At 47.6% G+C, this 20535-nt stretch overlaps 5 protein-coding genes across 5 annotated transcripts; 3 read left to right on the forward strand and 2 right to left on the reverse strand.

Annotated features, from left to right (window-relative positions):
• Nucleotides 1–2462: 2462 nt before the first annotated feature.
• Nucleotides 2463–7125, reverse strand: LOC131892777 (regulatory-associated protein of mTOR-like). The gene is made up of 3 exons (XM_059242620.1): nt 6036–7125; nt 5497–5849; nt 2463–5347 (listed from the first exon to the last, which is right to left on the reverse strand). The coding sequence occupies exons 1-3, from the start codon at nt 7123–7125 to the stop codon at nt 2603–2605; spliced, it is 4188 nt and encodes a 1395-aa protein (XP_059098603.1). The 3' UTR covers nt 2463–2602.
• Nucleotides 7126–7815, reverse strand: LOC131892780 (ubiquitin-related modifier 1-like). The gene has a single exon (XM_059242622.1). The coding sequence runs from the start codon at nt 7510–7512 to the stop codon at nt 7126–7128; it is 387 nt and encodes a 128-aa protein (XP_059098605.1). The 5' UTR covers nt 7513–7815.
• Nucleotides 7816–9705: 1890 nt separating this feature from the next.
• On the forward strand, nt 9706–11063 carry LOC131892993 (trafficking protein particle complex subunit 2-like protein). The gene is made up of 2 exons (XM_059242880.1): nt 9706–10035; nt 10848–11063. The coding sequence occupies exons 1-2, from the start codon at nt 9805–9807 to the stop codon at nt 11058–11060; spliced, it is 444 nt and encodes a 147-aa protein (XP_059098863.1). The 5' UTR covers nt 9706–9804; the 3' UTR covers nt 11061–11063.
• Nucleotides 11064–11103: 40 nt separating this feature from the next.
• Nucleotides 11104–11679, forward strand: LOC131892578 (ADP-ribosylation factor-like protein 16). The gene has a single exon (XM_059242381.1). The coding sequence runs from the start codon at nt 11104–11106 to the stop codon at nt 11677–11679; it is 576 nt and encodes a 191-aa protein (XP_059098364.1).
• Nucleotides 11680–11697: 18 nt separating this feature from the next.
• Nucleotides 11698–14023, forward strand: LOC131892992 (integrator complex subunit 13-like). The gene is made up of 3 exons (XM_059242878.1): nt 11698–12502; nt 12601–12882; nt 12951–14023. Exons 1-3 carry the CDS (start codon nt 11701–11703, stop codon nt 13943–13945), a joined length of 2079 nt encoding a protein of 692 aa, XP_059098861.1. The 5' UTR covers nt 11698–11700; the 3' UTR covers nt 13946–14023.
• Nucleotides 14024–20535: the final 6512 nt, after the last annotated feature.

A 20535-nucleotide genomic window follows, 5' to 3' on the forward strand; every position in this document is an offset into this window, starting at 1 on the left:
GCACACGACTATTAATCAATCATCAAATATTCTTCGTGCTCACGCCTCCGATTAACAGGGATGATAATTGATTGGATAGAAAAAGGGATTATCAGCATATCGAGCCGCCATCTTCAAATTGTTTTTGCATATTCTGGAATATTTGTTATTTAGCAAGTCTTAAAGTACTTCTCACATCAATTTTGTCAAGCTTTTTGAACCTCCCGTCAAGTTGTTTATTTGTTGCTGCTGATACTGGAAGGTTGATAAAATATTACATTAAACGAACAAAATGTACACTCGTATGTATACTTGTCATATGCCCCTTAATTGCTTTCAAAATTGAACTCACGAGCCCTGCTGATTACTTTGCACTTATTTTCCATGCCTCTCATTTTTCCCGTTTTTAAAGCATTCTCTAAATTTTTGGTCTGTTTTGATGTAGAGCCATTTTTCTGCATATTTTGATCTGTTTTTTGTTCATATTTTAATTTGAATGATTAAGATAAGTGCATGAAACTAACTTTTCCAAAGTGCATCATAATTTTGGCGCCCCAACCCAATTCTCCTCTCCTGTTCAATGGTTTCAAACCATATTGTGGTTGACCAATGACGTTAGACTCTACGTGTATTTGTATGTATTTGTACGGTATTGACACAGGATATGCTTTTACTTAGAATTACAAAAGTTGCTAATTACAATACGAGTTTTTTTTTGACATTGAATTAAGCAATCGAATTTTAACGTTGATAGATGCGCCAATAGTTCTTTTCATTCTCCTCTCCCTCCTCTCGTTGAGGACAAACAAACGGAGAAATACAAGAATACGTTCTACGATGCCTGACTTTAATAAGGTATTTATTTCTGACTACCTTATTGAATACACCACCAGCCCCTCTGAGAGACCTTTCAAAGCCTATACGGATATAATTACAAGTACTTTTGGTATCCAAAAAGAGCGTTTTTGTTGTTTAAGTAACTCTGTCAAAATCTTATAAATGATTAGCTACTCGGGTCACATAATGTCCGGAAAAGAAATCGATTTTTTGGTATGTCACGAGTAGTTTATTTAGCAAAATATCGTGCATCTTCCCGTTTTGTTTGGGCTGTCTGACGTTGCAAATAAGGTTCCTTATTTAAAAGTAAATATGTGTGTTAGCAATTGTTAATTCTAGCCTGATTCTATTGTAACTCTCCTGACCCGCTGTATCCCACAAATTGAGGTGGAAATTGTGTCCATCCATTAACGTAACCTTGGTGTGCCAGTTGCGTCATAAAGAGCTGGACTTTGGAAACCAAAAGTTTCAAATGGTCATATCTCTGTTAATAATGAACCGATCTAGTCGAAATTTCATTTGCAAGCTCTTGTGGCATTAGTCAATTTCAGCCATATATCAGTACTGATGGGAAAAGGGCAAGTAGCAAGTCATCACAGACACCCAAGTTCTACTTGTTGACAAGCAAAGCTTGGCCAAGTACTAGAACTTGGCCAAGCTTAGCCCAAGCAGAGATCCGCTGCTAACGTAGGGAGCCCAGATGGTCAGCTCAGGAAAACCGCAAAATGAGGATTTTTTGTTCGTAGTTAAAGTCAGATTGCCAGAAACAAACCAAGTATTGAACCAAAGCCATGTTGCTGCCTCACTGTTGGTGCACATTATTGCTTTTCTTGTTTAAGTTGATTTAATTTGCCCTGGTATAAAATTTCTCGCATAAGTTTGGCCACACCATTTTCCCCTCAAGTGTCTGTGTACAAACCCAAGTTGGGGCAAGTTCCACATGATGTTTGGTCTACCAACGAAATTGAGTTCACAAATGAAGCTAGTCCTTGAATCATGCACATACTATTTAAAACAGTTTTTCAAGTGATTTCTATTACATTCAAAAGGGGCCTGGAATTGTCAATCCATGTTCAAAGTCATCAGATGTTATCCTATCCACTTTAATTAAGTAGTCACACTTCCATCTCCTATTGAGGATTGAATGATGATCGATTGATCGTTCGATCAACCAACCAACGCTCATTATACACCTCTTGTCTCTTGGTTAGGGCACTAACTTTAGTAATCATTAATCCCAACAAAAGGTATTAGGAAAAGCATAGTTTCACAAGTTTTTGATGACTAACCTTAAAATCATTACCTTTTCTAAACTCACCATTGGCTTTTTCCCCCGATTTAATGGAAAAAGATGAGAATGATGAAGTCGCCGCTATGCTGCAAGTATACCATATATAGCTCTTTGTTTATCTCTTTTTGGATACCATAAGTACTTGTAATTATATATGGATAGTATAGGATTTGAAAGGTCTCTCAGAAGGGTAGGTGGTGTATTTATAGTGTTAGAATAGATCAGCAAGAAATTGGCCGGCAAATACACCTTGTTAAAGTCAGGCATCTTAGAGCGCATTTTTGTATTTCTCCGTTTGTTTGTCTGCAATGAGAGGAGGAGGAGGAGGGAGAGGAGACTAAAAAGGACCACTGAGCTCTCTTTGTTATGTATATTGTTCACTTGACATCACAAATTCACGCAATATCTATCAATAACTCGAGGTCTACACACGACTATTCATTATTAATATGATGATGATTATTATTACAGTTTGACAATATTTTGATTGCGTTTTCACACACTTCTTCGAAGCTTGAAGATCCGCACGGCTCCATCGCTTGGGCCTACGGCCAGCTGCAGAAGATGTGGGTGAAATGTCAGACATCCGATGGATTGACGAAGTCGATGACCCAACAAACTATCGGAACATTTGATTGTATTCAACGCCAACCCTTGATTCGGCAGAATGGACTCCACAAGAACGTGGCTCGTCGACGTCCATGCTGCCACAATGGGGGCTCGCTTATGGATCGTGAGGGCCTGAATTGAATGCCCGAGACTGATTGACCGTGCCAAAGCGGCATCGTTGGTCTTTCGAGGATCCAAGATCCGAATCTGACCGTCCTCGGACCCTGCCACCAAATGACCTATGAAACCACCTTCGTCGTGGATCTGACAGTCCATGATCTTGCGCGAGTGCTCTTTGAAGCCAATCACCAGAGCGTTGGAAGCTCGGGTGTCAAACATACGGACGGACCCGTCGGTGAAGCCACCGCTCAAAAGATGCGGATTCCGTGGGTCGTAGTTCAAACACGTGGTCTGGGCATTAGTGCAAGTGTCAAAGTCACGAATCTGAAGCTCGCGATGAGCATCCCACAGGCGCACGATCGGACTCATACCGCCGGACACGGCGATCACGCGCTCTTTCTGCTCCCAAGACATGCAGAATTTGGACGGATTCCGGACTCGCGATTGTGCAGTTCCTGCGCCGACTTCCCTCAAGGCGCGCCAAGAGGTAACTAAACGCACCCCGCGTCCATCGTCGATGTCTTTGAACACTCTCAAGGAGCCATCGTCCGTTCCTGCCAAGAGTAGGGCATGCTCGTGGGCGTTGATGTAAGCGATGGTGGTGAAAATGGACCGATGGTAGCGCTTATCCCGAATTTCGATCGGACACAGGGACGTGTTCGTCATGAGGTCCTGCATTTGGATGTGTCGCTGACCAGCTACGGCCAATTGGGCGTTGTACGGGTGGAAATAGATTAGATTAGGCGGAAAATTGGTCCGGAAGTCCACGACGGGTTCGTCCAATTTGCACATGCCGGTCTTCAAAGTCTCACGCTGTCTCTCGGATTCCGAGCGGACCTCCACGTTGCGATTGTAAAGCCACTCCCGAACCCAATGAAGGCTTGATTCTGGATCCCCATCCTCATCTTGACACTCGGATTCCATGAGCGGCTTCGTGAAATAGGTCGACGACCAGGCCAAGAACTCAGTTTCCAACTCGGGTCGCTTCAAATCCCGGGCGTTGAGGGAAGTATTAGGCGAAGGATTGTGGCTTTTCGTGCCTCTAGGGGGCGATTCGGACCCTCTGATTGGGGTCTCACCTCGGGATGTGTTACCTTTGGGCGTTGTCGGGGGCAAGGATTGGTGTTGTTGGCTCTCCGAGGATCTCCGCTCGGGCGGAGGCATGGAGCGATTCATTTGGGAGCTCGGCGGAGACGTGCCCAGCATGAAGGAGGGCTTGACCGGGGACGATGGAACTGAGGCAGTCTCGAGGATGCATGAGATCCTCGGCGCTTGTCTTTCTTTGTCTCGTGCCTTCACCTTTAAGTAGACGAGCACAGACTCGGCCATGCTCGCCACGTCCGGATCCGGGTCGTTGGCCATTTGATTGAAGCCATTCCAGATCTTGCTGTACACGCCTCCGATGGACAGGGAGGATAATGATCCCGAGCTCAAAAGAAGGCTGGCAGACCCGCTGCGATGAATCGGCGACTCGATCGCGTCCAAAGCCGGGGTGGACACACTCGGAGAGATCCTCATGAGCCCATCCCGCGACCCAACTCGACGCATTCCCCCTGATCCACTTCCGCCGAGGACATGGAGATTGGCCGAGGAGAGCGCGGCTTTGGGCTGATAGGGACCCGAGGGTGACATTTGCTGTTGTTGTTGTTGTTGGTGGTGGTGGTGGTGCTGCTGTTGTTGCTGGATTTGGGCTTGCTCCCCGAAGGCTACGCGACACACGGTCACAAAGTTGGCCTCGAAGACGTTCACAACGTAGCTCATGGCCACCACAAGTTCCTTCCGCACCAACGGGGACCCGTCGTCATGGACCACGTTGAACACGTGCTGCGCAATGGCATGGTCCAACGTGTTGGCGTGCTCGGTTCGCTTTTCACAACTGTTGATAAATGTTCCCAAGGCAAACACAGCTGCCGCTCGGACCTCCGGAACGGGGTCCTTCAAGAGCTCATAGAGTTTCTCGGGGGCATTGTCACGGGCACCCCGCCAACGAGCAGTCTCGTATTTGTCCCACACCCGTCCGAGAGCAATGGCCAGCCACTGTCGCAATATCACATCCTCGTCGTCTAAATGCTCCAGACAAATGGCTATTAGATTGGTCTTCTCGGCCTCCTTCTGGCCTTGCTCAAAATTGTGCACGATGGTGGCCAGAATGAAGGCTGCCCAAGTGCGATGCGTGGGCATCATGCAATCATCTTGAAGCACCGAAATGAAGTAATTGTGGCTGGAGTCGCGGATGAGATCCGCCTGACACGAATGATCCACGGCCAGGATCTTGGCCCAAATCGACACGAGCAGAGGTCGAAGCTCACGGGCCGAGGATTGGAGCAGCTTGAGAACATAGGGAAAGATGCCGACGGAGAGGGCGAGATTGACGGCCCAGGGCCCGAGATCGAGGAATCGGCCTAGGAGATCCAAGGCCCGCAATCGGTGAGCCTGACTCAGCAGCACTTGCAACACGATTGGAAGCTGCTCCGGGGGAGGACGTTGCTCTCGTCCATGCATCAACCATACCTGTGAATGTGAAGCAATCATTATTTAAAAAAACCATCAGTAGTAATATATCTCTCTTGCACTCAAGGCACCGCATTGAATGATCATGTCTGCAAGCGGAGAAATGGACCATGGAGAATATGTGAGTGTGAGTGTGATTGCGTTCATACTTCGAAGGACGTGAGCTGCTCCTCGAAGAAAGTGGATGACTTGTATGGCACACCCTTCTCCAGGATATCCGTGAGCTGGGCCAGACACATGTCCACAGCCAGATCCCACGCCTTCCACATGGCGTGCTGGTGAGTGTGGGGCAAAGCGGGCTGAGACACGGGCGTGCAATCGTAGGACCGCATGATTCGCTCAGCGAGCAAGAAGTTGCGGAACAATGAGGCCACGAGCAGGTCCTGGCGGAATAACTTTTGGAACACGTCCCGGGGAAGGGTGTTCCACGCGATCGTGTCGGTGATGGCCGTGAAGATCCAATTCAGTTCACCCAACATGGTTCGACGATCCATGAGCTGACCTGAAATAACATCGAGTCAGAGAATGTTAGAATTGTCATAATTATTATCAGAAGAATACAAGCTAGCAATCATGATGATTTTAGAGGTTATTGAGAACAGATAATAATGCTAATTAGAAAAAATGCATTAACAAAGCGCGATAATGACCCAACAGGCATCATAAAATATTTGGTTTAATGATTTACCTGGGATGCGATCGATCATTTCGATGGTGACTTCGGGGGCGAGTTTGCCATGCCGCTGCATGACAAACCAGCGCAAACCCATTTTGATGGGCGTGGTCAAGCACGAGGTGAAGAGATCAGCCGGGAGTTCGGGATTCATGGGCAGGATCTGATTGGCGGCACAAGCGGCCAATTGGATACAGTTCTTCTGCGAGATGGGTGTGGCCAAGTCTTTCGCCGAGACGCCCTGGGAGTTGACTTGCTCGAGGTATTCGCGCTCATGCTGTTCGGCAAACTGCTCGAAAGACTGGACGATAATGCCCGCATTCGAGCAGTCGTACACGAATATGGACGGCGATCCCATCCACGTTTGGAGATCGTACAGACTCAGCGGAATGTACTGCGTGTAGTTCCGGTTGAACACCCAGATCTCGCCGTTAGCTGTTGGTTTGGGAACGCCGTGACCATTGTAGTGAAACAAGACCCGTTCCTCGTGGGCGTTTCGCCGCAAGCTCATAGCTAGACGACGGACTTCCTCTAGGGGCGGATCGAGACTCTGTCGGTAACGGGCGCGGGGCTGCCAACGCTCATATTGCTTCTGCAGGTTGCTGCCGATCGTATCGATGGCGCGTTGCGGATTCATCGTCTGCGGGTCCACCCAACACTCCATGCGGGCGCACGGCTGGGTTTTCGTCACGTCCGGCGGGTCCACGCCCACATTCAGACAGATCACCAAGGCCACACTGACCGTCTTCATGCGCTCGCGCATGCGCCAGCTTTGAGTCTCGGCCGCACCGCCCACAATGGCCTCCACATGGCGGCGCTCGTTAAAGGCCAAGGCCATCGAGCGGTCATCGCCCGCCGCGTCCAAATGGGCCGACGTGGACGTCTCCTCGCGCACCTCCACGCCCTCTTCCGGCGCCAGAATCAGCCGATTCAAACCATCACTCAAACCCAAAGTCGCCGCATCCCCCTCAGCCCCGCCTGGCCCATTGAACATGACACCCGAGGGCGAACGGGCGAGCCACAACGGGTCGAACCAGCGCGAGCGCGCTCCGGGTGAGGCCTCGGCCCCGCCGTCCGCCGTCCCTGCCTCGGCCCGAGTCGACATCTACCCGCCGTGAAGGGTGGAAATGAAGGTGATTTGATCCTGGTCGGCCAAGACGTAGTCGGTCTGGCCCATCAACTCCCAATCGGCCTCGTTGACCAACACCAGGATGCCGGGACGCACCGACCCGTCCTTGAGGAACAACTCCGGACGCTCCTCCAACAGGTGGTCCTTGATCCAGAGCAGCAAATCGCCCAAGTTCCGCACCCGCTGCCCGTCCACGGCCACGGCGTGTTGTCGACGATGGCCCACCAACAGCTCCGCCCCGCCCGAGAATTCCAATTGGAGGCGGAGCGTGGCGCTGGCGGCGGCCGGCTGAGCGGGCTGAGCGGGCGGAGACGAGCCGCAAGTCCGGTTAGGGCTGAGATCGGACGGGGATGAGGCGCTCATAAGGACGATGCTGGACTTTGACCTCGGGTCCAAAGGGGCGCCTCACCATGGAGATTCTCTCCACGAGAAGTACGCTCAAATTTCCGCACTGGCTCACGGGCTGGCTGGGTGGCTTGGGGAGAGCTCAGCTTAGGGCGGCGACCTGAGTCTTCAAAGGGAAGAGTGGCCAAGAGTGGGCGGCGACAGTCCGCCTAGGGGTGGAGCAATGGGATGGAATCAAGGCACACACGAGGGAATGGCACACATGCGTCGTCTTCGTCTTGGGATTGGGCTGAAACGAGTCCTGAACCTCAGGAAGCCAGGAAGGAAGCCAAGAACAACACTGACGTCGGTCAGTTTGGCCAGCTGCTGGACGGAAAAAAGCGTCAAATATTGGCCATCCGATTTTTTTTTTTTCCGAAATGACCATGCCATCACAATCAAACTCAGTTGATTTATGGCGTTGGTCTCAAAAATATTGAAAGTCTTCATTTTTATGCTTCGTGCACCAATGATCAACAGAACCCATGTTATGGTGAGAGGGGGTGGGGGGGAGAAGACATGAAAAAAATATTTTCATAATAATTTTGGATTACTATGAACCCATGCATGGCAAATTACTGGTAAACCTTAAAGAGGGCCCGTCTAAATTTTGCTTCGCTTACTTAGGGCAAAAAGCGCTAACCTGGCGCCTGAGCGTCCGATCAGACGACACTGTTCGATACTGCTAAGAACAGCTGACGAGAGGAAGGCAGAACAGAAGTCCGGTGAAGGTGACGATGGAGAGAGGTGAAATAGTTGGACTTCAAACAGTGAACTAGGCATGATTAGAGACCCTGGACCCTAGAGCATCTACAGGCATGATGAGCTTTAGGCGGGGCGTCAATCGCTCCTAAAAAAAAAGAACGGAATTACACTTTTAATTACTTTTACTAAAATTTTAGATAACCCATATTTCAGGGTTTTTGCCTCATCAAGACCATAATTTACTAATTGATGGTTAACTTTTTTATTCCAACAGTCCCAAAATTTGAAGGTTTCTGGCAACATATTATGCTACAGAGCACTGATAATCCTTATTTGGATAGCACTGCATTGCTTCCATTCTTGGTCATGTTTGTTTGGCTAAACCAATGGAAAAGCACAATAGGAATATTCTAAATTTCTAAATTTACACTACTTTAACACCATCAATCCAACGGGGAAAACATGCCTCATGCCATTTTGAAATTTGAAACTTGAAAGGCAAAAGGCACATTTAAAGTGTCAAAATTGATATATTCAGAGTGGGGATTTCAAATCCGGACAAAATTAAGGTTTCATATATTAGATTATGTTACAAAATGAATCTTGCTTTTTTTGTTGTTGAATTTAAATGAAATGAAAACAATATTGGAAATTCTCGAGATTATAAAACTTCCCTGTAACAAACTTGCGCTTTAAGTCATGGATGAATACGGGAAGAGTTGAGATATTTGGTGCAATCTACTCAAGCCATAGGAAAATTTCCCTCTGAGTTGGATCTTTTAGTTCAACGGAATGTGAATGAGGAGATATGAATGGTAAAACAGAGAAAATATAACAAAATTTGAAACCACAAATACGTTCATTGTCGTTAAAATTAAGCACAATTTTCAGGCCTAAGCTTCTTTCTTATGGATGCATAAAAATACCAAATAATAGAAAGTTATGAAAGTTCCCTCAGTTCCTGAGAGAGAAACGAAATATTAACTGCCACTCTGGAGCGAGGTGTGGAGCGTGAAAATAGGTTTTTGGAGTTGTTACAATTACAACATTTCAAAATGGTGGAATTACAAAATTTGTTGTAAAAAATGGGATTAGAGTTCCATAACGAATTATAACGGTAACGAATTATTGTAATTTCATTTCCACTTCCTAGGTATTAGGTAACCGTAATCTGGCCATACCAGACCAAATTTTCTTAACCATCTGAAAATAGTGAGCTGGGAAGCACCAAGGGCTTAACCGATTTAACCCTATGACGCCTTCTACATCCAAATGAAAAAGTGACCGAACGATTACTGCGCTCAGCACCAATATCTAAGAAGACCATCAAAATCAAGGTTGTTACCACAACATAGCATAGCACTCCCAAACTAAGTCAGGTAAGGACGTCGACCGAAACCTAAATTAAACATAGTATCGCCCTTACTTTATTTGGTCAGGGTCCCACCGTCACCCTGGCCCCCATTTCAGATTGTTTAGTTGGGTGGTTTCATCGGGTGGTCTGGTTCATCCATCCCAATTGCTTGAACCTTGATCATGAGGTGGGCGTGTGTGGCTTGATCCGTGATGGCCAGTTGTGTGGGCGTGTTGTCTTGGAGTAACTCGCCGTTGTTCGTGCGCTCGAGCGATAGCGAGCGCCAATTGGCCGACCAATACGCCTTGCACACTTCGCTGGACGTGATTGAAGAGAAGACCAGTTCGAGCTTGACCTTACACGCAGTGGCCAATAAGAAGGTCATCGAGCAACAGACCCGCGAACTCTACTTGGGCGTACTCTTTGCCACGGAGAAGCAAAAGGTAGCCACTACCTGGGGTTGGCTCCAGGGGCGGGGAGACCGCATTTTAACCGCTCTAACTAACGCTCAGTTATGCGTAGCTCGATCCATGCATTCCAACTTGCCTCTGGGCTATAGATTTGTATTACTGACCCGTGATTTGTCTGCTTTGGGCAACTTGAGGGGAGGGACGGTGCTCGATCAATATAGAACATACAACAATAGCGCTGGAATGAATCAGACTTGTAATACACTTTCGATATCTGAACCCTACCTCAAGTCGTTCATATTTCACTCGAAAATTGGAATCTAACGCATTAATGCCCAATAACGCATGTTGACCTAATACGCCAGACTGCGCTAAATTGGGCGCTTATATGCATAGAACTTGTGAAGTGAAGGAATAGCAGTAAAACAATGAGAGACGGCCGCGGGATTTGGCTTAAACCAACCTGCTGCCAAGATCGAACTAAATACTCAATACTCGGGTGCAAAATGGGTTACAAAATGCATGAAAAGGGTACTCTTGTAGTTTAATATGATTAAACCTTTCTTTTACCTTGTCAAGCCAATAAATTGAAGCTTGTGACATATCCAATTCACGTCTATATGGCAGGTTGGAGCAACACCTGGTCTTTACTTTGGCTCCTCACAACCTGGCCTGCCGTTGGTTTTTCTCCTTTTACTTCACATGAAGTACACTTCTTATGTTGAGTTCAGTCCAGACACAAAAGCTGGAAAGCTGTTGTCACGATCGAAATCCCAACCTAATTTTATTGAGATAAAACCAGTACTAGATTTGAAAGTTCACCCCAGTTTGTTGGTCTGCTCCAGGTTTTTGGCTATGTGACCAATACGCGGATCAAGTTCATTATCATTGTGGATGCGTCAAATGTGGGCTTGCGCGATAACGAGATCCGGCAAATGTTCCGCAAGCTTCACACGGCTTACACGCAATTGCTCTCCAATCCGTTCTACACTCCGGGTGAGCCCATTGAATCGCAGAAATTCGGTCAAATTGTCCAAGGTCTCATGGCTCGAACCTGAAAAGAGGACCACCGTCCGACTTGAGATTGATTGAATCCGGGTCATGGTGGTGTTTGTGGTTGGAGCAGAGCAGGCAGGAAAAACGCTCTTGTGTCTCAAACTTTCCACTTCCGACCGAGACGAATATCCGAGTCCCAAGACCACCAAAACCCAATCCACGGTGGGCGTGAATCACTTCAACGTGGACTTTAACGTGTTGAGGGCTCGTCATCAAAGCCGAAAGAACCAAAGTCAAACCGAACCGAGGGTAGTGGTCAAGGAACTTGGTGGACAATTGTGCCAGAATTGGTTGGCCTACTTTGGTCCGGATATTCGGGATCTCATCTTTGTGATTGATGTGAGTGACTTGAGCGTTATTGCTCGGATTGGTGTTCATCTCTTGGAGTGCCTGAACCATTTTGGTGCCTTAAAGGAATCCACCCGTGTTCTCATTGTGTACTCAAAGATTGACTTGGTGACCAAGGATTTGAACGTTCATCTACGGAGAGTGCGCAATATTCTTCGATTGACCTATTTATTCGCGTGGTATCAGACGATCGACTTCCAAGAAGTGACTTACAGTGCTTACGAAGATCAGGGCCTTCCCTATATCAAGAATTGGCTGAGACTTCTGGACTAGTATTGGGGCAATCGTATCAAAATGGCATTTCCCATGAATCACAAGACCATCTTCGTGATGGATCACCATCCGAATTTCTCCATGGCTTGTGATCAAATCGAGTTCGACTTTCACAAGGCCCGCACCCCTAATGCGGGCTACATCCCCGCTCCGCCCGTGACCAAAACCATGTGGACGTGCGCCACCGAGGCTGTTATGGAGTATTGCCGGATTGTTTGGGACATCTTTCCGACCAACAAGCTCATCCAGTTCATCGTGGGTAACCAAGAGGGTAAAGTGATCAATTCGTGGGACAGCGGTGATCAAAACTCGCGAGCCATTGCCAACGGGTTCGCCTCGTGCGGACGACCCGAATCCGAATCGAAGAAGAAAGCCGCATCCAATAAGAGCTACAGTCTGTTAAGGGCTCTATTCAAGGCCATCGAGTCCTTGACCGAGCTTACAGACACGCAAAAACGAGTTCAGATCAAACATGTGGAGGATGGAGGTCCCAAGCTCGTTAATCGAGGTCGAATCGTGTGTATCACGCACATGCACGACGACAAGAAGCTCAATCAATTGGTGGCGTCCTTCAAGGAGGAGTTGTCGGCCCTCAATCAAAAGGCGGCCGGCTCAGATACTTTGGTGCCCATCAACGAGGTCACCTTGGAGGTGGTCCATTGCTATCCCAATCACATGGATTGCCTTGTCACCCAGTGTTCAGTGCCCATTGAGGAGTCGCCCATTTTCAGCTATCAAGTGCATACGGTGGAAGCCGGTCCGCCATTGGTGAAGAAGCTCCTCCATCTGGCACATTGTCACTACCAATTGGCTTCTACTACTGGTAAGAAACGAGCTAATATGATGATGATCATGACCATGATGATGATTAACAAATAGTATTGATGAATAAATTCATGTTGAATTTGCTCCCTGAAATAGTGACCGGCATTCCGATGAAGGAAGAACAGAACGCCTCCTCTTCGGCCAATTACGACGTGGAGCTGTTCCATAAGGCCGAGGTCCATGAGAAGCTCCTTCACCATGGATCCGAATTGGTTCAAGCCATGAAAGAAGGCAGCGATTACAAGACGGTCACCTTGAAGTGGTGCACCCCGCGGGGTTCGACCGCAGATTTGCATTTCTGCACGCAAACCGTGCGAATTACGCCCACCGATGTCAACAGTCGGCCATCTTCGTGCCTAACCAATTTTCTACTCAAAGGTAAGAATGAACCGCTCACAGTATCATTTCTGCACGATTTCTATGAATCCTGTGGTATATTTTCCCAGGTCGGAGTGTGATGCTAGAGATGCCCAAGAAGAGTGGGTCCAAGACGCTTTCGCACATGCTCACCTCGCATGGCGGAGAGATTTTCATTCACACCCTCTCAATCAGTCGCTCGATCTTGGAAGATCCCCCTTCGATCTCAGAAGGTCCGGGTGGACGTGTCACGGATTATCGAATACCCGACTTGTGCGAGATCATGAAGGCTAATCGGGTGGCGCCTTGGCCAGGCAACAATTTGCAAGCCGTCGAGAAGTCCCGCGCCCGCCTCTCCCGGTTCGTCCAAGTGTGTCCGCTGACCATCAGTTCAACCACCATCTTCAACATGGCCGTTCTTGAGCCCATGCAAAGGATTATCGTCCAAGAGGAGCTCACCGACGAGGACGAGGCCGAGTGTCGCAAGGCCATTTACACCCTGATATCCATGGAGAACAAGGCCGATCCTCTGCCCGTGCCCACGGTCACCTCAGTGCACGGCAAGGTCAAAACCTTGAAGAAAGACGAGCAGTACAAAATGATGTTCACCGAGCTGGAAAAGTTCCTTCTCAGCCATGCTCGAACTGAGCGCCACAACAACGTCTTGAATTGTCTGCTCGAATGTCGGAACAAGCCAATCATGGATCACGCCCAAGGGACCACCGGCAATAAAGACGACCAGGTCGAGGTGGAAGTGGCGTTAGCCGAAATTGAGCGCTATCAAGCGATGACGGAGCGAGAGCGGTCGGATTTCAACATGTCCAGTGATGGCGTGTTGAGGGCCACCACGGAGAGTCCCATGTCGCCCAATTCGGCCTCGACGCCCGCGGGTCCACCCCCGAGTAAGAAGATCAAATCCATGTTCCGAGGGGGCAAGTCTCTGTTGGATATTTGGACCAATAAGGTGGAGAAGGAGCATTCAAAATATCATGTCCCGTTTGCTGGCACTTTGGCTTTTGGCGAGAAGGCCTCGCTCTACGTGAAAGTGGATAAAGACGGCGCAGAATCGGGCAACAAAATGTGATTGGATTTCGTTTGTGGCTTAAGCCATAATTGAAAAGCACATTTCGAAATAAAGTGTTGAACTTTTTCTTTTCTATGAGATTGGCTTTAGTTTTTGTTGTTAACCATAAATTTGTTCAGTGAGTACGTGGTCCTTCTTTACAGATTTGCATTCCCTGACAAAATGGATTATTGCCATTTTGATAGGGTTTTGAACAAAAGTTATATGTACGTGTTCCCCACGTCAAAAGTATGAGTGACGTCAGATCAGCAAAAAAATCTGTAGTTTAGCTTCGAGTTGGCTTAGAAATGAAATGCAACAATAACTGTGTTCAAAGTGACTTTGCATGCAAGAATCGCATTTAAAGAGAAATCGGGAGCAATGATAACCACGCCCAGGTGAGGAAACCCTTTAATTTGTTTTCAATTTTGGATCGATATGATTGGGAAGACAGAAGCTTGAATATTTGTAAGACTTCGGCAGCCGAGCCCTTGCAACAGATAATACGATGCGTAGGGGTAGGCACGGACTTCTAGAGGTATGGACTGCAAACAGAAGTAAAAATATCCTATCTCCTAAGTCGCTCATCTTATTCCAAATAAGCACTTCAAATCAGCCAAGTTGGAGCCCAAACCTATGCTTAAGGAACTCAGGAGACATGTTCAAAGTTGTGTAGTAAACACTACATAAAATTTGAATTTTCGGCTTGCTCTGGGTCAGCTAGCTAAGCTTTGGACAACATAACTTTGAANNCTTTGAAACGATCGACTTTGCAGGTAAATGATACGAAATTGACCTACCGTTAATTGAAGAGATCTACGTTTCTTATTTTATTACATTTATTCGAAAAGTGGCTCAGAGTGTCTATGATCAAGAGCAGGCCGATTTGCCGGGAAGCTCGTTCGCAGTCCATATTTCTAGAAGTCCGTGGGGTAGGCCACGTAAGGTTATACAACCCAGGGATAGGACCCCTGCATTCGAGCCCAACTGAGAATGGGATCTCGGCTTCAAATAATCAAAGGCGTGTAGTTTGATTATTTAAATAAGGATTTTTGTCCACCATGGATTTACATATATTCAATCTCCAATTTCAGCTGAAGTGAAGTCCCTCACACTTTTGGGATAACGACCAGAACTGGATAGTGGCCAAGCGCTGCTTTAATCCAGCACTTCAGTTTGTGGTTGCATTTCAGTACAGATGCTTTAGAACTCTCATTTCAGGATCTTGCCATTTCAGTAATTCGCGATTTGTTAGAAGTTAGTTCGTTTGACAAGCGCTCAAAAACGAATGAATCTTGATGGGACCACCCGCCATTGAGCAGGGCGGCCAGTTTTGCCTCTTTGGTACCAAAAAGCCGAAGCCAAAGCCCTTGGTTGGCTCGATCAAACTATTCGATGATACCATCTAACTAACTATACCTCACTCAAATTTGGAACCGACTTACCTTGGGGCTGAGAGGGTGCATGGATCATTAGGTACACCGAAAATGGAGCCATCAGAAAAACTTAGTCCAAGGAGGCCTATTTGTGACTCATTGATTGGCAACCCTGGCTTTGGTGGGGCTCCGTTCAATTTTGGCCCGTGAAAAAACAAAGCCCGTCCATTGGGTGTGAAGACCCGTAGTTGGCCCGTGTTAACCTTTTCCATCCACCATGCCCACTTCCGAGCCCCTCGAAGACACGCCCATCACCAGTGGCCTCAAGAAACATCAAATCCTCCGAGAATACCATGACATGGTGGCCCGGGAAACGCCCAGAACCGTGTTGGGCAATCTGATCCTCCACCGAAACGCACCCGACGCCCCTGCCCCTGTGCCGCCCACACCCCTGCCGCAAACACCTCCATCGAAAAAGCGGCGCTGGTCCCGGTCCTCGATTCCCGCCCGGCTAATCCAGTCCAGTCCGGCTCGCCGTAGCCGCCGAAGCAGCCGTGGACCCGCAAATGACGCGCCCTCTTCCCCTTTGTTGGCCTCCTTTTCCGACTCAAGTCATGAAAATGTGCGGCCCGTCCGCACCAAGCGCGCGGCATCCCGAAAGCCCACCCGTTTCAACCCGCAAATCCGTCGGACGTCTCAAAACCGAACCGATCCGATGTCCGAGGCGTCGCTACCAGACCTGGCCGAACCGCCCTCACCGGCCGAGCAGGGCTCTTTATCAGATTTTGAACGAACTGCCCCGCGTCCGGCACTGCGGGCACGGAGATCTCCAGCCGCTCGGGCGAATGCCCCGGATTTCCGAGGAGCCGTCCGATCGCAATCCACCGAGTTATCTTTGGAGCTGACCGTTGATGAAACCACGGCTGCCACGGCAGTTCGACCCATTCGAGGCCGTCGCCGGCGAGAAGTACCAGTAGAAGAGCGGCGGTTTGCCGCGGTGGTGGCATCGCAAGAACCGAAAACCCCGGACGCCCCTGGGTCGCCCAATGAGGACGACGAGGAAGACGAACTACCTTCGGCCATCGTGGGCGAAGGCATGCTAGCCGCCTCCACGCCCAATGTCCTGACCTCCACCCGTATGATGGCCCGGCCAGACGTGTCCGCCCTAGCCTCCTCATCGAGTGAGCTCGATTCCCTGGACGTGGCTGAAGGAACGAGTCAAGTGCGTCCAATACGGAATCGACTAGCGCCCATGGCCACCCAGATCAATCAGTTTGCCGAGATCGTGGCCCAGGCTCCTTCTCCGTCCACGGGCGTGGAGGATAACAGCCAGGAATCACTGCGAGACTTAAGTCAGTCCGAAGCCCGTCGAATGACCCGTTCAGCTCGAAAATCCGCTTTCACCCCGAAATTGTTGCGGGCCCAGTCCGGATTGGATAGGTCGGGCCAGTTTGTTGAGGCCCTAGCCGGCGGCTCTTTTGGACCCGAGAATCCAGAGCCACTGGGACAAGACTCAAGCGTGAAAGTTGTTCTCGAAGCTAGTGACGACCATGAGAATCGGGAGATCTTGCACGCGGTGAAGGTGTTGTTGGGCGAGAAACTGGCTGATCGGACCTTGGTCAGCCATGTCTTGAACAATTTGGATCCTACCGAGTCGGTGAAAGAGTTGTTCAAACGCCCTGCCACGCCCCCACCGAAACGTTCCACGGCCAAGAAACGAGCCTTCAAGCCCGATCCCCAACAGCTGTTCAATCGCAAAGACGTGAAATTTCAGTTTGAGCGGTTTTCCAAGCAAAAAGTCACCAGCAAATGCATGCCCATCCTTATGGAGATCTCGGAGAGATTCTGCCAGAAAGTCATTAAAAGTCTCAACCAAAGGATCGAGCAGGATCCTTACCGGAGGACCACCCTCTGTTTGGCCGACATGAAGAGTGTCATGGAAGAATACGGATTCATTCCTTCGGAAGATCCCAATAACTCTCACTTGATCAATCTCTTGCAAGAGAGCTTGCCCAAATTGGAAGCCGATTTGGTGGTGCCCTATGCTGTGTGGAACGGGAAACCCAACCAAGGAACCATGCCCGAAGATGCTTGGGACGCTTTACCTAATCGAGGGCGAAAGCGACAGAAAAAGAAGCACTAATAGAGTACGAATGATAACCCCTTTTTGCCAGAAGATTGTCACTCCCTTTGTTTGTACATACTTCAAATTGACCGATTATGTTTCTTCGCGTACCTTGACTTTCGCTGTCCCATACTACCAAATATATCTTGCGAGCAGCAATCTGCATTCATATTTTTTTTTTCATCATCTATTATTAATTTCTCTCAACCTGACGTGCAATTTAATTTGAAATTAGGGGAGGCGTGAAAGTAATGTAATTTTGCCCAGTCTTTAAAAACATACAAGTGTTCCAGAATTGTTCTACATAAAGGACCAATCCAGCGCTTGTCATAACAATAGATTTCGCAAAGAGTGAAGGACAATTTCCCGCATTTTCATTGTACATTTGAAACCAAGACTGACCCGTCCGAAACAGATGAACATGTGAAAAATAAAAAGATATCAACGAGAGTTGGGAAAGTCATTTAGTTAAGTGAAAGTCGCAATGGTCATTGAACTCATTCAATTTGTACGAATTAACTTTGGCCTTGTCTCACTAAACATTGACAAAACAAAAAGAAACTGGATCTTCACGGAAGGGATACTGATCGCCAATGCAAGCCAACATGACACAAAATAGATCCAGTTGGGCATACTGAGAATGCACTCCTCGCCACAAGTACTCGGCCAAGTTCAGGGGTGACCGTTGGTCCAATTTTCCCACTGGGTTTTTTGAGTTCCTGTTTTTGACCACCTCCGTTCTTTCCAGGGTTCCCTTGTGGATGCGTTTGTCCATAGGATCTATGAAATGTCGCTTGCTCTCGAGCACGTTGTGGCTGTACACGCCGCCATCGATTTCATTGATGTGGGCATACCTTTGGCAATAATTGGAGTAGATGTGAGAACCGGGATGAATGTGATCCACTATGGTCTTCACTGAAGTCTCAGGGGTTCTATCCGGCAGTTCAATCATGAAGCATGCCCCCGTCCTCCTCTCGATGCCACGGAAGATGCATTTGCCATACTTAGATTGGGCGATAACGCTTTCAGTGATATCCGCTTCCTCAGGTACGATCTCATCATTCTCTTTGATGTGTATTCCTCCGATTTGTTCTTGGTTCTCCAAAAGATATTTCTGCAAGGAGACAGGCATCACGTTTGTCAACCTGACAAAAGAGAGAACGAACAGGGCAAGATCAATACCCAAACTGAAAGTTATTATTACATATCACATAACTAAGGGTAAAAAGAAGGTATGATTTTCGTTAAAATGATTGATTTGGCACGTACAATTCTCGGCCAAAACAAGGTAATAAATGTATTGTCATTTGTTCACTAATTGAAGTATGGTGGTGGTTTTATTGGTCAAAAATTGGTTCAATATGCGTTTTCATGACTTACTACTCATTTGGTAACAAAAAAGGTTCCATTATTGCCCACTGTAGCCTCATTGGCGCCAATTAGCCCCAATTGCGTTCTACCGTTACTCATACTAATTGTCAACATGTTAATCAGTAGAATATACAACTTTGAGTTCGTTTTGAACCACTCATGACTACCTCTTTTATCTTTTTAAATGTACATTGAATCGTTATTTCGAACAAAGCAGATATATGGTTCTTTAATCTTCAAATCATAAGGTCAGCTCAAATAAAAGCCAACGAAAAGTAACAAACAGTGCAACAGAAAGTGAAAAAATGTCAAGAAAACTGAAAATAAGAGAAAAAATGAAAAAGGAGATGGCCTAACTCTTGATGAAGGGTACAAATAACCCCTTTAAATGACCGTCTCTGTTCTACCGGATTTCAAAAGAAGGATTTTCTCTCACTCAACAGGCGACCAAACCACATTACATTTCCAATTTCTATCTTTTCTCAGGACAGCCAAATTTGTCGGCAAATCTATTGGAAATATGTTTTTCTCCCAAATCGTTGAAAAAAAATCCCAGTTTTTACTTACGTTAGGTTAAAATACTGAAAAACCTGGCTGGCCCCCAAACGCCCAATCTAGGTTGATGCTTTAGCAAATTCAAAATTTACTTTTGCCTACTTTTGCTTTCTTACATTCATCTTACACCAATTTTATTTCTTTACCTCGTTTTTTTTTTCTTTTCAATTTTTTGCCAATACTCAGTATACACGCCTGTGTTTGAGTGGTACCAACCAATAAACCAACCACTGAAAGGGCTGGCTTTTCGTCCCCAAGATCAAGAACCAATCAATGAGTGCCCGAGCGTCAATGGAAAATCGTAACCGCGCTCTTTACCTGACAAACATCATTATGTAAGCCCTCCCCCTTTCAGAGAATGCCCCCTCGGATAAGAGCCCGCACTCCCACAAAACATCTTTGTCGGGCATATTTCGGGCCCAACAATAAGTGAACATCACCAAATGGTGCAGGTCCAATCTGGAGTTACAAAAGAAGCTTCCGTTGCGTAGGGATCGGCAGGAGCGGCACAATGAGCATTTCCAGTGGTATCGGTCCACGGAGCGGGTGTGGGCCCTTATTTCACGTTTTCGATCACAAGCAGTGCACTGACTTGTGTTGGCCAACAGCCTTCGTTTGGTCAGGAACAGAATGGATTCCTCCTCGATTTGTGTCCATAGGCACAACTGCATGAGAGTGATCCGTTCATGCTTAACTTGCTCGCGAGTCATAACTTGTTCCGGAGCCATGATCGCCGTTGGGTGTTGGTTGAGCATGACCGTTTGGATAGGTTTGGACATAGACCACTGAAAATTCAGTGGTTTACGGTTTGGAAAAGAGTCGCGTACTCTCGGTTTAATTAGTCATTTCCCAATCCACTCCTAGCCTGTTTCGTTCCAGGACTTTGAATCCGAATATCTTGTTTACCAACAAGTGACAGTCAGTTGCATGGAGGCAGTCAGGCCTGGGGAGGAAAGTTCTACAAAACCTTACTTAGAGACCGTTCGAGCAATGGGTTGCCTCCCGTTGCCTCATATAATCAGGGGCCTTTCCGCTGAGAGTGTGCTTGGATAAGACTTGACATGTATTGGCGTCTGAACCGTCTGAACCTTCCGTCTTTTCCTCTAGGCCGGTCAGTGAGTAGGGGACAATTTTCTAAATCATGCTGTTTTGGCCCTAAAAATTGGCGTTAGCTTGGGGACAAT

Source organism: Tigriopus californicus, chromosome 2, assembly GCF_007210705.1.
Source record: "Tigriopus californicus strain San Diego chromosome 2, Tcal_SD_v2.1, whole genome shotgun sequence".
NCBI classification, from domain to species: Eukaryota; Metazoa; Arthropoda; class Copepoda; order Harpacticoida; family Harpacticidae; genus Tigriopus; species Tigriopus californicus.

Bases quoted from the DNA above. Each gene is read 5' to 3' on its own strand.
- LOC131892578 (XM_059242381.1), top strand. From the start codon at position 11,104: ATGGTGGTGTTTGTGGTTGGAGCAGAGCAGGCAGGAAAAACGCTCTTG.
- LOC131892993 (XM_059242880.1), top strand. From the start codon at position 9,805: ATGGCCAGTTGTGTGGGCGTGTTGTCTTGGAGTAACTCGCCGTTGTTC. The intron at 10,036-10,847 runs GTAGCCACTACC...GGTCTGCTCCAG, and splicing joins TTGCCACGGAGAAGCAAAAG to GTTTTTGGCTATGTGACCAA.
- LOC131892992 (XM_059242878.1), top strand. From the start codon at position 11,701: ATGGCATTTCCCATGAATCACAAGACCATCTTCGTGATGGATCACCAT. The intron at 12,503-12,600 runs GTAAGAAACGAG...TCCCTGAAATAG, and splicing joins CCAATTGGCTTCTACTACTG to TGACCGGCATTCCGATGAAG. The intron at 12,883-12,950 runs GTAAGAATGAAC...ATATTTTCCCAG, and splicing joins AACCAATTTTCTACTCAAAG to GTCGGAGTGTGATGCTAGAG.
- LOC131892777 (XM_059242620.1), bottom strand. From the start codon at position 7,125: ATGTCGACTCGGGCCGAGGCAGGGACGGCGGACGGCGGGGCCGAGGCC. The intron at 5,850-6,035 runs GTAAATCATTAA...ATGTTATTTCAG, and splicing joins AATGATCGATCGCATCCCAG to GTCAGCTCATGGATCGTCGA. The intron at 5,348-5,496 runs GTATGAACGCAA...TCACATTCACAG, and splicing joins AGCAGCTCACGTCCTTCGAA to GTATGGTTGATGCATGGACG.
- LOC131892780 (XM_059242622.1), bottom strand. From the start codon at position 7,512: ATGAGCGCCTCATCCCCGTCCGATCTCAGCCCTAACCGGACTTGCGGC.